The 15,195-nt window shown below is 49.5% G+C and overlaps 1 protein-coding gene across 3 annotated transcripts in view; it reads right to left on the bottom strand.

Moving 5' to 3' along the window:
• The window catches only part of sez6b (seizure related 6 homolog b), a 121,718-nt gene that overhangs the window by 17,509 nt on the left and 89,014 nt on the right, over positions 1 to 15,195 (bottom strand). For all 3 annotated transcript variants that reach the window (XM_035534287.1, XM_035534289.1, XM_035534288.1), the window contains exons 5-7: positions 3,042 to 3,227; positions 1,540 to 1,708; positions 589 to 755 (exon numbers count right to left, since the gene is read on the bottom strand). In XM_035534287.1, the coding sequence (XP_035390180.1) occupies positions 589 to 755; positions 1,540 to 1,708; positions 3,042 to 3,227 (522 nt within the window). The remainder of the gene's footprint in view (positions 1 to 588; positions 756 to 1,539; positions 1,709 to 3,041; positions 3,228 to 15,195) is intronic.

Consider the following 15,195-nt stretch of genomic DNA (forward strand, 5'->3'; position numbering starts at 1 on the left):
CGCACAGGTCGGCTTGCACAGTCCTCAGGGAAAACCTGTGCTGCTCTGAGGAGGAGCAACCCAAGTGAGATACAGTGACAGAGTGGCACCTCAGGCAGTGTGCAATCACAGGGAGCAATCACACGAGGCTGGGGCAATCACAGGGGGCTGGGGCAATCACAGGGGGCTGGGGCAATCACTGTGGATAGGGGACAATACAAGGAGCAATCACATGGGGTAGGGGTCAAGCATGGGGCTAGGGGCATTCACGGGGCAGGGGGCAATCAGAGGGGGCAGGGGGCAATCACAGGGAGTAAGGGCCCTGACAGGGGGTATGGGGGAGTCATAGGGGGCAGGGGGCAATCACAGGGGTATGGGGTAATCACAGGGGTATGGGGCAATCACAGGGGGCAGGGAGCAATCACAGTCTGCTGCAGAGAGCTCTTGAAGCAGGAGGAAAACAGACCAGCTCCCCTCATGAGCCATCGTGGCCAATACACAGCTTCTCCAATCCAGCATGGCAGGACGTGCTGGCGTTCTGCCCTGTGAGATGGGAAGAGGGCTCAGCAGCAGGGCGCAAGATGGGTGTCCGGGAGACGCCATGCGTACCTTCAAAGCGGATAGCCACTCCCGTGTTGGTGCCCGAACCATCGCTGGTGAACTCGATGAAGAGATATCGGGAGGAGCTGGCAACGCCCTCATTGGGTAGGTATTCCACCTCGTACGAGTCATAGAGCGTCGAGGAGTCGATGTTGTTCCCGTTTTTGATCAGCAACCTTTTGGGTGATAGAACACACATTAACAAGACAACCCCAAACCAAGGCAGTCCAGCTGGCAGCCGATACGTAATGCTGAGTTCCAGGGTCTTCTGGCAGCTTACAGAAGAACTGCCTGATACCGTTCTGAAGAGCTGAGCAGCATGTGACCTCATTAAAATTCCATTTGTTAGCACAGCCTGCAGAAATGGTGGCTACCACTAATAAAAATTAATACAAATTTTACTAATAAAAATATTACTAACAGAAAGAAGCCCTAGATTGGCCCCGCATTATCACTAGAGACTTGATTATTCAAAAATAATTTTAAAAGAGCTGAAATATATGATGGAAATTTTTGAGCACACACACTTACTCACCACACACTCAAACAGGAGTACACACACACACACACACACACACACACACACAAACACATGCACACACATGCATGCACACACGCATACACGCGCACACACACACACACACACACACACACACAGTTTCACAAGTGCTTTCCTTCAAGGAGAAGCTGAGATTCTGAAGAGGGACTCCAGGTGTGTAACTAAAGAGTGTCAGTACTAAAGAACACCCACGTGATAATGGCACCTTGAGTTTGTTCAACTGTCTTTCTTATAACATCACAGGGACAATCACTGTGTCAAAGCAGTGTGTGCAGCGTGTTGGTGCATGTGTGTGTGTTCCGCATATCTACATGTGCATGTGCATACACATGTCTGTGTGTGCGTGTGTGTGTCTGTGTACATGTACATCCATGAGTGTGTCAGCGAGTGTGCATGCTGACCTGTCGTCGTCTTCGGCGAGCGCCACCTTCTCAAAGTGCACGTGCAGTCGCTGGCCGTCTGCCACCTCCAGCACCCAGTGGCACGTCAGGTTGCTGCTGTAGTTGCCAGGGAAACCGGGGGAAACGATGCGGCCGAGCGTGGCGTTCTTCACCATCCCCCCACACGCCGCTGTGTCCGGGACAGAGGAGCGGGCGAGACGTCAAGACGACACAGAGACACAGAACACAAGGAGCAGACACGGCCAACCACCAAGAACCCTCGCTTGGCCAATCAACAGAACGCCCTTCACTTCAGGCAAAACCCCAACAGCCCTTAAAATGGGTGGATGCGTCAGCCAGGATGATCCCTCTGAACCAAATAATGCAAGCAAGTGTGAGAAAATCTGTCTAATACACGGGGAGACCATTAAATCCTTCAGGCGTCCAAACTGCGAATTTCAACAGCGAGAAAGGGCCCTTGTCAGCCTTGGCAGAGTGGCAGGTGCAAGAGGAGGGGGCGTGTCCGGGTGGTTCGTGTGGAGGTTATTCGGCTGGACAGGGCGGAACGGGCCGGATCCGTGCCGATCTACAGACATCCTCTGGCAGGCCGGCTGAGCCGTGCAGGTGCGCGGCTTACACTTTGCGCTCAGCCTCCTCTCCTCAGACCCAGGCCAGCACCGCCTGTTCTCCACTCATACTGCCACCGCCACAGCTCCAAACAAATAAACGAATTCCGTCATCAAAACAGGGCACCTTTGGGGAGGGGAGCTCTTTGGAATGCAAGATGCCTGCCTGTTTGTTATGCAAAAGGAAAAGTCTCCGTGGCCCTGGGGCACACTTTCTCTCTCTCTCTCTCTCTCTCTCTCTCTCTCTCTCTAACTCCCTCTCTGTCTCTGCTTCTCTTGTACTCTCAAAAAGTCCTTATTTATGCAGTGAAGACGGCAGGCTTGTCTGTCAGGCTGTTGCATTGGGCTGCCTTAAGGGGGGCAGTTGTTAATATTCACCACCTGCTGGCATGCGCACAGCGGTTAATACCATTACAGCCAAAATCAATGATCAAACCCCAATTAACATTTGAGGAGGAGGAAGTGGGAGTATGGTGAATGGCTCTCCAGTCAGGTTAAATTACACCTGTGTGTAAATATTTACACACGGCGCTCCGAGTGGTGTGTGGCACTGGGAAAAAGTCTGAAGCGCAGAACAGTAATGCAACAGACCAGAGCGAAGTCTTGTGGGCGTTTCCGAGCACGCTGGAGAGAACATAATTGCTGGCAAGCCCCTCTAGCACTGCGCTGCAGTACTGTAAATAAGCACGGCTGAGGAGGCTGCAGTTAGCTTGATTGACAGGACTCCTCACGATACAAAAGCTAATAAGAAGCTAAGGATAGTACAGTATAGGGTTAAAATACAGGTCACTATTGTTTTCAATACCTGATGACTCAACGCTGCTGCACAAAGTCAGACGCACAAACAAACAAATACAAAGAATAACCGACGCCTATGTTGATGGGTTCTTCACTCACCCAGACACTGGGGCTCTTTCCCGCTCCAGTAGGGCGTGGTGGCATTGTGGCAAGTAAGCGTGGACGGGCCCTGCAGCTGGTAGCCTGTGAAGCAGTAGAAGTAGGCCTGTCCTCCGGCATGCAGACTGCTCACAGACACGTCCCCGTAGGCCGGCCGCTCAGGGAAGTTGCAGCTCAACACGAACGCTGTGGGAGGCAGACATCAGACAGACAGCGAGCAACAGAGGCATGTTAGGCAAGCGTGAAAATCTCACAGCGCTGCGGCTAGCTGCATTCTTTTTCAAACGCGTCTAAGCTAACGTTAGCTGGAATCTGGGCTGCAAGTGTAGTCTGTATGCTAGAGCGAAGAAACTCTCAGCTGACTCCAGTGGATGCTTGGCCTGCCTCCGTCTGCCTCAGTCTAACTCGGCCTCCGAGGCGCTGTGCCCGACGCCCACCTCCTCTCCCTGTCCTCTAGCCTAGCGGACAGAACGTGCATCCCCCCGACTGCGATTGGATGTCCCGGCAAAGACAAATAGGCTCAAAAGCTGAGCGTTGGTCTGCGCCTCCCCTGCCGACAGCCCAGGCCTGCTGGGATGAATGCAGGCGATCATTAGACTCCTAACATGATGGATTAGACTCACATTGTCCCTAATGGAAGCAATAAACCAGACTTCTCCCTGCCTTCCCATGGAACTCCTCCACCCTGACCACATGGATCACAGGACGCACAGGGACAAGGCCTAAAAACCTGCAAAGTATGACACGTTGGTCTGTTTAATGAAAACCAGGTAGCAGTGGTGAGCCATAGAGAGGCTCAGACCGAGCATGTTAGCTCTTAGTGTTGTGTCTTCGCAGGTAGATGTCCACAGGCATACAGACACATTAGCCTGTGAAACTCAGATTAGACTCAGTCTAGCAATGCCCCAGCTAATCAGGTATCTCCACAGTGCCTGAGAAATGGCTGCTAATGTCATTTCCAAGAGCAGAAAGGTTCTACCTTTTGCGAAAAGGCTTAGCCCTCAGCTTATAACCGCGTAGTCCGAGCCTCACCCCGAGAAGCCTGCTAAAGGCAGATCGTTGACGCAACCAATTAACGCTGCTCCTCCCTGCGCTTCAGTATGAAACTTGATGTCTGTTCTATAAACTTCAAACCTGCAAGCTTTCCACACTAAAATGGCAGACTTCCAGAAATAGGACACAAATTTGAAGCTGCGATCTAAACGGCAGACCAGAGATATTTGCGCCAAGGGACCTCCTGATGAAGGGACCGAGGGACCTCCTGATGAAGGAGAGTCCTTCCTTTTTATTACTTATCCAGAAACCCTGGTGAAGAGTCGGCGCTAGGTAGTACTGGGCTTTAAAAGCAGGCCAGGTTGCACAGGACCATTTAACCACCAACCACTTCAGAGTCGCTCATTTCTCTCCACTTCCCTCTGTCCAAGGATGCTTTTAAAATCTATAACAAAGGTGTTTCTAGAGCTTCTGCCTTACTGGCCTAACAGCAGTTGTGGTAGCTTGGTTGTTTTTGATAGCCACCGCTGAATGTTACCAGATATGTATGTATGCATCTTCCTTGGGGGTGACATTGGATTGACCTCCATCCGGGGAGCTCTTGGGTGCGTGCTGCTGAGCCAAGAGCCACTGTACCTGCTTGGCAAGCTTCAATTACATGCCAGACTGGTGAGTGAAAGGTATAAAGTGTGGAGTGGCCCCGTGGCCCCAGCTCAGGGTGGATATTACCCTCTCATGGCAGAGAAATGCACCTCGCGAGAGCCACTGCAGGTCTGATATATAACTCCCAACAACAACCGTGCCGTGTCTTCATATACCGCATGAACATTTGAGACAGCTGTAAAAAAAAAACCAACTTTTTTTTAATCTAACGACATCAACAGCCTGTCATTTTGACTCACTCCTCAACTCTCTGGCCCCGCAGGGAGATGTAGCAGACCCTGACGAACGACATGCATTTTTACTTGGCGTTCTCCCTCTCCTCGGTTCTGTTTTGTGTCCAAGAAGCCTGTGATTTCCGCGGGAAAGCCATGATTTGATCAGTGCCTGCAGTTCTTCAGCCTCCGCCAGACTCCATGTAGAGGAGAGCGGTGGGGCAAACAAACGAAACACTTAGGTTGTCTGGAGTCGCGCTACATTACATAACGACTCCACTTTACCTCTGAATGTGAAACGCTGTGTTTGGAGCGGCACTCCCATATCCAACTATCTTGCAGCGCCTCTCTTTACGATGCTGCCGGCGGCGCAGCATATGGAGAGACCAAGCCGCCCCCTGCTGGCTGCCTAATCTCGGCGCTGAGAGGGGAAGCGCTCCTCTCGCAGAGTCAATGAGGCGGCGTGAGCGGGGGCCGGGCTTCGGGAACGCCCTGAGCGGCCGCCCCACTTCCGCGTTATTACCGGCGCAACGGCGGCCTGTTGTCATGCCGTTATTACGCTGATGCTCCTTCTTCAATTAGGATAATGGCAAAGGGCCGCCGAGGGGGCGTCTTTACTAGCTCAGCCCTAAATCACGAACGGCGTCACATGCCACACGCCTTTATAGGCCATAAAGAGCAATTGGTGCGGGCGGGGGGCCGGGCACGGAAGAGATTAGCTGGCAACTGGTTGCTCTGCAACAGATGCGGTGCTAATATCCTCTATTAAAGAAGAGGAGGACGGCGATGAAGAGATGGGAGGGGCTTGTGACGCACGCCTGCCCCTCAGAGTCGGTCCTGCACTGTAACCAGCTTTGGCACAGCGTCAGGAACAGGGAAATGCGACATGATTACAAAAGATACGCATTGCAAGGGCGTGCGGATGGGCGTGTGCATCTCGGGCACTCGAACGTGAAACAAATGACGGTAACTCAGCCAGCCGAAAGAAGCAACCACGCCGGCTTCGTGACGAGGCGTGAGGTTTCCGTGAACTTGCGTGCAAACGTGTATTTCACTAAGCAGTGGTGCGGTTTGCCTACAGGAGTGCGTACGGCGGACGTAGGTCAGGAGCTCGCGGCTGCCAAACGCCTCTGAAACAATGAGCAAACAAGCTCCAGGCTGCTGGCTCGGTGCGTTCGGAGATGAAAGCGCTCAGCGCACACGCAAGCTTCCTCCACTCTGCACTGGTGATCCAGGTGACCTCTGCACCAGTAACAGAGTGTGTGCTGTGAACGCCATGACCTCTGACAGGAACATAATGAGGTCTAGCACTAGTATTGATCAGTCCACTATTAGACAGTACTGGAAGTATCTAAGAGAATGCCCGTGGCGACACCGAGCAAGGCCACACTAAAACATTTTTAATGCTGACTAATGCTATTAGCTTTGGCTTTTGAAATTAAAACCATACATTTGATAGATATAGGTTATTCATATTGATAATGTTGTATTAACTTCATTATGGTCTGGGAGTCTGAATGAAGACTTTGTCAAAGTTATATTAAATATACAGTAGGTCTGGTCAGAGCCTCAATTCCCCAAATCCATGATTAAAGGGGAGTAAAATTAAAGCTTAATACTGCAGCTAGTGTGCATTTGCTATCTTTAGATTCGCCTTTGCTGGTCATTTGATAAGCTTAAGTGACCAGTGCCGGGCTGTTGTGACAGGCTGTCAGGAGCCAGTGGGAGCCGTCCTCTCTTAAGTGTCCGTCATCACTCACGCCTGGTCGTGGTCCGTGTGGCAGTAAAACACTCTGAAGACAGATAAACTGGGGCCTATTTCCTGTGTTGAGCACGCTGTGTATTAATGTGTGTGTGCGCGCGCGCCCGTGTGTGTCCGAGGAGAAGTGCCAGGCTGGTGGCAGGTCTGTGTCTGCAGCATCATCTCTGGAGCTGGCCTGCAGCTGTATGTCATCTCAGTAACAGTGATGAGTAGTCCATTAAGACTCCTCTATATTATATGACCTGATGAAATATCCATCCTGGCTGGGGCGAGCGTTGGTTCTAGTTCAGGAGTGGCTGAAACACTCTCAGCTCATGAGCCCCAATACGGGCTGATGGAGTGTGATGGGGCCGGTTGGAGGACGTAGGCGAGCAGGACGTCGCGTCCCAATTCCAGACGGCCTCTCACATCACCTCTAGTTGCGCCTAACGCAGCGGAGAGATCGTCAGGAGGCGACATGCCCCGGGGGCTGAGAGACCCAGGCTGGGAAGCAGCGCCTCGGGGCTTAGCCTCGACTCCAGCCCCCGCGAGTCTTGCCGTGACGACCAGACTCAGTTCAGTTTTGTCCCACCTTAAGTTACTCGTATTCTCCCTCTCTGAACGCATGAGTTCCAAGTTACGGAGAGATTGCAAACGCTGGACAGCGAGTGCAGTGAGGAGATGGACGGAAATAGCACGATTTCATCGGTGCAGTGGCTCAGCTGTGTTCCCACCAGCCTTCCACCCCTGGTGACATCTCAGGTTCAAAAATACTGGCACAGAAGAAGCGGCTTTGCCTCGTTAAACATGCGGCTCAGCGTCACGTTGCCTCTGTCGGGAGGGCAGTGAGCTGAACATCATCTAAAGACATTACCCCATCCCTGGGAGTCGAGAACAGTGAGCATACCTCCCTCGTGAAGAAGGCCGTACTGCCTGAATTGAACCCAGGGCGCTATTCATGTGTGTGTATGTGTGTGTGTGTGTGTGTGTGTGGCTATTCTCATATATATATATATATATATATATATGGGTACGTAGGTAGACTTTGGTTTCCAGGGAGCCCTGTTGATGTTTCTGTGGAGCAGAGATACAGAAGAGAAGCGGCATTGATAAAACCGCATGCTTAAATGACTCCTAAAAGGGTCCTTCTGTGTCGAATGGCCCGGCACATGCATGCACCGCGATGAAGTGACCTCACGCCCACCGCCGACCGGCGCCCACCTGAAACTCCCAAATTTCAGACGGCCTTAATCTAGCCGGATCGTGAGCTGCTCCTCAGTTAAGTAATTCCCTTTTGTCCACCGCAAAGGCCAAACATCAGTTGCTCTTAATCACCACGGGCCCTCCTGACAGCGTGCATCATTTCTGGAGGACGAGCAGGAGTGTCTCCCTGTCACCTCACCCACGTGAACGCCCCCCCGCACTCCTACGCAAGTGGCCCAGCAGTTCAATTACAGCCACGTCACTTACATTCCACACTACTCCGTATCCATTAAAAACGGATGTGCTCCGACATTAATGGAACAAAATCTGCAAAGCTGCTCACCCCATATTATCGAAGGGGAGAAAACGTGCAGACAGTAATGACCTATTAATAACAGCCTAATAATTCATTTGCAATAACAACCTAGATACATATTAATTATGTTAGGGACAATGTTACCTTCTAATAGGATTCTAGCGAGTCTGTGATTAATAAAGGGCCATTCATTTAGCTTAAATTAATGAAAAAGATTTCATGAAATGGGCTTTTTCTCCAAGGATGATATAGCCATACAATTTGTGGCTTCTCTCACAGCCTGTCGCGTGCAGTTGGAAATACCTAATGAAGGATAATCAACTTTTAATCATGTTTGAAAACATTTGTGCAGTGGAGCGCCGCGGCACGGTGAAGCCGTACAGGAGTGCCATCGCCGTCCCCCAGCAGAGTGAGCCCGTCTCCCACAACACGCGTCCCGCCGCCCAGAAAGGCGTGCAGGGGCCGACGTCCGTTATGATGGGTAGGGTTTTCATTTTTTTTTTAGATCACCGCGGCAGCTGCGGGTTGCTAAACGTGTGTCACAGGCTCATGGGCTCTGTCTAAGGACGGGGGAGGTGGGACCACCATAGAAACCCCCGGGGCAGGGACCAGGGGCAAAGGAACGGGGAGGAGTTCACCTGTTCCACAGTGTCAAGCCTGCAGATATACGGATGGCATTTGTGCTCTCTTTGACAGCCCTTCTCAGCGCTCAAGCACTTTCACTAAAGCGCCGAGCCGTTTATCGTCCGACTCTAATACCACGCCTCCCGTCCCCCCTCCGCCTGGCAGCCACATGCCTGCACAACGGAGTGATAGATTATCTACAGACTGCCACTGATGGCAGGTTCTCTCGCACACTATGCAGGGAACAGACCTCAGTTGATGTTTATTGTACCGGGACCTGGATACCACACAAAAGTGCACTGTTTTGCTCAATATGTAAACAACTGAGGCAGCGTGATTGTTCCGAAGGCAACGCATTACTTCCAATTGCAGATCAGTCTCTGCAGCAACACAAAAAAAAGTGTTGAAGGTAGGCAATTACAGAGAATGCACAGTGAACTTTAGAACAGTCTCGTGTGTTCATGGAGATAGCATTCACACGCTGAAGTAAATGCCAACCTTCATTCACAACTGGAGAGAAAAGAAAGTATAGAGCAGACATTTATGCTCAAACCCAGTCTGAAAGCATGTATGTGCATGTGCATGTGTGTGTGTGTGTGTGTGTGTGTGTGTGTGTGCGCGCGCACGCATCACAAGACAAACATGCACTGCCGATCTCCTCGTGCACTGCCGATCTCCTCATGAAGCCCCGTGTGTCGTACATGATGGTGATGTGTCTCCTCCACTAGCACATGCTCCCTGGACCCTTAACTGCTATACACATCTGCGCTAACGCTAACATACTCACTGTGCCACAACCCATCATTAATGCAATTACAGTAGTTCTGCATCATTACTGTCATTCATGTCACTGATGGGAGAGGCCGCTGCTGCCGGCGGCAGGGTGACGGTAATGACCGCAACCCGGGCAGCTCCCCGCTTCTGCACTCAGAAGCGAAGACAAGATGTTCACGTTTGCACTACAGTAGAGAGTGCACACTCTCAGCCACTCACTCGCATGCCAAAGAATGTACAATTTTACTGGATTTGTGCTAATGTGACTGTTGGCATTCCTGAGTAAATTCAATGCTGATGGAAAACAGGTCTATGGTCACTAAAGATCACTAACACAGAAGGTATTATTTCTGTGAGGCCCTTTGTGCACACGAGTGGTTGATGTGACTCACAGGCTGTGGTGTGCACACACAGAGTTCAAAGTTCGTACATTCTGCATCACTGGATGTGTGAAACGGAGCGCGGGGCCACTTGTGCTTCGGCCTGGAGTTCCCGGGTTCAGGTAGGGTTCACGCCGCACTCGTGAAAGCCTTCCACTGAATCACAGGTGTGGAGCCTCCTCTCTCAAAGTCTCCCAGGAGCAGGTAGAGAGAGCAGCGCTAGGACCTGCAATGTATAATATCAGTCCCCCCACCCAAGCCAGGAGAGGCCTGCAGTAATAAATAAATGAGCGGGGGCTTCAGAGAGGGGGCTCTCCAAGATGTGTAGCTATGATCACTGTGAATGACAGCTGCTGGACCACTGCAGGACCACACACACACACACACACACACACACACACACACACACACACACACACGCCACATTGAAGCTTAGCTTCACCTCGTAGAGCTCATGCAGTGAACAATGTTCCAGACAATGGCAAGCCAATAGCTGCCAGGTCAAGACATTATGACAAGGTGTTACCAATCAAAATCACTGGAAAGTGGAGCGAGGGCTCATTGGCTCCAGTCATATTCATTTAGTCCATCGTTTTATTGATCTCCTTCCCGGAACGGCCGCCAAACAAAGCGCCGCTCCTGACAGATAATGGCAGCAGTGTCTCGTTATGAGCCGCAGAAGCCCTTTTGCACGCAGTAACTCGTCCTCTAAGAGTTCGCACACTGGAAGACACTAGAAGCTGCCAAACCCAGCTGGCGTGCAACGGGACCATGCCCCAGCTCAGATTCATGGGTCTCTGGGCTCTGCTCACCAGTCGGGCAGATGTATGTATAAACGCTTGTGTTTTGTCTTGGAGTCTCAAACGGTGTTTAATACGAGCACAGTACTTAGATGTGCTTATGTGCTTACAGGCCACTGGGTATGTGAGTTGTTAATGCAATGTCGGACACACCCACTCTTTTATATTTCCTGTCAGTCTCTAAGGCAGTGGACTTTCAGGGTTCTTCGCTCTCCTGGTGTGGTCTTCTCTAAATAATGGACTGAGGGGACTTTGCCGTTGAGTTCTGGGATGTCGGGTTCCGTCACTGCTGCAGTGCTGATCAAAGCTGACGTCAGTCAGCGTTCCCAGTACATTAATAAAGAGCAAAAACAGAGCAAAGTGTCTAGCCTGTATACTGAGAGAGAGAGAGAGAGAGAGAGAGAGAGAGAGACAGAGAGAGAGAGAGAGAGAGAGAGAGAGACATATACAAAGAGAGAGACAGAGAGGCCCAGAGACACAGAGAGAGAGAGAGAGAGAGAGATGGAGAGAGAGACATATACAAAGAGAGAGACAGAGAGGCCCAGAGACAAAGAGAGAGAGAGAGAGAGAGAGAGACATATACAAAGAGAGAGACAGAGAGGCCCAGAGACACACACACAGAGAGAGAGAGAGAAAGAGAGAGAGAGAGACCATCACCGCTGTGCCATAAACTAAGCCTGCTGGAGCCTCGAGGGCGATCATGGTTTGGCTTCATTAATGGCTTCCAGAATGTTACGAGGCAGCTGTGTTAAGGTTAATGTTGCGGAAATTATTTGGACTGGGCCACAGGTGAACCTGGCAGAAAGGTGAAATACTAGCATGACTGCACTGCTCCAAAACACCACTGTGTCTGAATGGGGCTGCGCTGCTAAATGTCACCGCATCCTTCAGAAAGTCTCCTCTAATCTCCCCTCACAACAAATATATATACATAAACTAAAAGATGAGACAGGATAACAAAATATGGAGGAAGAGGAGTAGAATGTACACCTTGTGGTTATTACTAGTTTGAAAGTATTGTGTGTTTTAAGCATCGTCTTTTTGAATCAAAAGACCTGCTCTTCCTGAAAGTTTCTTAGGAAAAAATAATACTGCACGTAAAGGAACGCAAACACTCTGACAGGAGATTCAAATATCTCTTATACCTTTTGGCCCTTTTCAGTGAACACATGCGTTTCGAGTTATTGGCCTGTTTACATATGGAAACCCAGGAGACAGGTAGATGTGACATTTCAAGCTGAGGCAGACAGGGTAATGTTGGACAACTCAGAGCAACGGGTCCAGGACGGGAGGTCAGGATTCATTATCCCACAGGCCTCTCTGACAAGCTGATTCATTAGGAGGGAATTAATTATCCAGGTCTTGGGAAGACCATGTCCACACCTTATCAATCCTGCCTAGCCGTTCACGCCTGTCCAGTAAAAACATTGACATGGTATCCCACTAGACAAGGTGAACCTGAGGACCAAAGACAAATTTTACGGCCATTCGTCTTCCACAGGCCTGAAATTTTCCACCTGACAGAAGAAACAAAGTGAGATCATGAAGGTTTGGCTCTCTGTAGTTAAGAGCACAACATATCTGACTCGTTAAAAGTGGGTCATATCTGACTCGTTAAGCGTGGGACATATCTGACTCGTAAGAGCAGGACATATCTGACTTGTGAGAGCAGGACATATCTGACTCGTGAGAGCAGGACATATCTGACTCGTTAAGCGTGGGACATATCTGACTCGTAAGAGCAGGACATATCTGACTCGTAAGAGCAGGACATATCTGACTCGTGAGAGCAGGACATATCTGACTCGTGAGAGCAGGACATATCTGACTCGTGAGAGCAGGACATATCTGACTCGTAAGAGCAGGACATATCTGACTCGTGAGAGCAGGACATATCTCACTTGTCTGTCGCTTGCTTGTACAGTGTTGATTTGTCGAGGCTCATGTGTTGTTGATTGCCACTAACGCCACCTACAGTAATCCCTCACTTGCATTTTAACTTGAACTATGAGTTTCACAGAAAGGTGCTGAAGGCCATGTAGTTGGAGCTTTAGGAACAATCGGCGTGATCACACTGATACACGACATTGTCCAGCCACTGGAATTCTGCCAGTCTCTGCCCTCGTCTACACACAGCTGTTGTGCAGCAGCAGCACCAGCCGGCTGGAGTGTGGATTTAATCAGAGCTCTTTCACAACCTCCTGCCTGAGCTCTAAGAACCTCCCACTGCTTCTTTTTACTTTCAGAATTAGATTTGAAAAGGTTTTATGGCAGAATTTTGCACTCCTTTATATATGAGAGCTTCTACAGCCTTTATCCTGTAATACTTTTTATTAAAATACATACAAAAATAGATGAACAACCTAAAGGGAATAGAGCTTTAGGGGGCTTTTAACCATAATTCATCTTGTTCTGTATGCACCTGGTTTTAAATCTTTGTGTAAAACTTTGTTTTACTTTAGTTGCTGATAGTTCTATATGCATACTATTTCTGTGGTAATTAATTGCTGGTTGCTTTGTAGCTATATAAAGATTGTACATTAATTAAGCAATTCATTAAGATTTTTGTTCTTGAATAATACTGTCAGGGGAATGCATATATTTTTCATAACCTCAGAATAAGAGAAATGTCACGGTTGCCTTGACTACATTAGCACACACAGACATTTCCGCCCTCTGCTTTGACCACTAGCCTGGTCCATCTGTGGACACCTACTTTCTTTCATGTTTATACAGTGGATTTTCTACAAAACTGTCAAGAAGTTCTACATGACAGTTAAGTTCTCGTTAATGTTCTCGCAGTTTTGCAACTGTCAAACGATTTTGCCATTTCACAATACACACAAAAAACTTCATAGTGCATTAGAAAAGACTCCCTGTTGCAGCATCCCACTGAACCGATGAGGCTGCATTGAGTGAGGGCCAGGAGACATTTAAATTTATGGCAGTTAGCTGACACTTTTATCCAAAGTGACTTACAATTATGACTGAACACAACTTGATCAACTGAAATTTAAGGGTCCTAATCAGGGGCCCCACAGTGGCAACTTGAACTGGCAACCTTATGATTACTAGTCAAGTACCTTAAGCACTGAGCTACCACTGCCCCCACCAGTGGGGTAAATGAGTGAGGGCCAGGAGACACCAGGACGCATAAAACACCGGCACCCCCTCATCCATCTGCCCGCAGAGCAGTGGCGTACGTCTCCGAGTTCCTGCCAGCTCACCCCTTTACCGTCGCGCCATAAAACAAGGCCGGCTGAATGAGGCCACGGCAGGGCTGTGACTCTCTTTAATATCACATCATAAAACATTTTTACTCGGCCTTTACCACCATGCCAAAACCAATCAACTTTTACTGGGCCATTCACAGAAGCTACCAGCAAAGGACCCGCACATGTGAACGGGCTAGTGAATCCCAGGCTCCAGGCATGGTGTGGGCACACAGAATGGAATTCCTGTCTACAGGTACTGTGTGGACACACAGGGTAGAATCCCAGTCTCCAAGTATGGTGAGGACACACAGGGTGGAATTCCAGTCTCCAGGCATGCTGAGGGTCCAGCAGCTGAGTGCAAATGCCTCTTTAGTTTTAATTTAATGTTGGCTAATAGGAAGTCAATTTGTTTTCGGGCAGTTTTTCAATGAAATTTAAATGGCCTGGTAATTAAGATGGCTTCATGATTGCCTAATTATCGAGTGTGCCCTCAAAACCAATTTTTATATTTCTATGAAACATGAAAATCTTTCTAATTATCATTAGCTTGTAACGTCAGCTAATCGTTAAGGCAGTAAAATACATATGTACTGTCTAAACAAATGGACATGCTCAGTGCACAGCTATGTGGAGAGCGTGGCACACGTCGCTGAACACATTACTCAGCGGAGGAAATGGAGGGGTTGTCTAGCACCCTCTGCCCTACAGAGTCCACGTGTTCAGGGAGTCTAAGCAAACAAAATAAAAACCAGGAGTGCTAAGGTGAGTTTAGATGCCGAGGGTTCCCCAACACACAAAACCGGACTCACACACACACACACACACACACACACACACACACACACACACACACACACACACACACACACACACACACACACACACACACACACACACATACATACATATACACTCTTGGAACAACACTGATTCAAAAAACACCACACCCATATAAACACTTGAGTTTCATATAGTGTTCCAGTACAACAAGGCAGGTTTAGGCAAACTAATTTCATCTCATTCACACCTAACGGCTCTCAGGGCACCATGCTGAACATGTTATTGTTTTCAGCTGCTGCAGTTGCAAGGCTCTGGATCTGTCGCTACGCTGGTAACGTGTGTCTGATCACAGCTATGTCTGAGAGACAAAGAGACGAGAGGCATCACTGCCGCTTGTGACATTTGAGCTGCCGGCCACGGCCAGAGCGCCGGTGCTGCTTATTTCCCATCGGA

Source organism: Electrophorus electricus, chromosome 15, assembly GCF_013358815.1.
Source record: "Electrophorus electricus isolate fEleEle1 chromosome 15, fEleEle1.pri, whole genome shotgun sequence".
Classification (NCBI taxonomy): Eukaryota; Metazoa; Chordata; class Actinopteri; order Gymnotiformes; family Gymnotidae; genus Electrophorus; species Electrophorus electricus.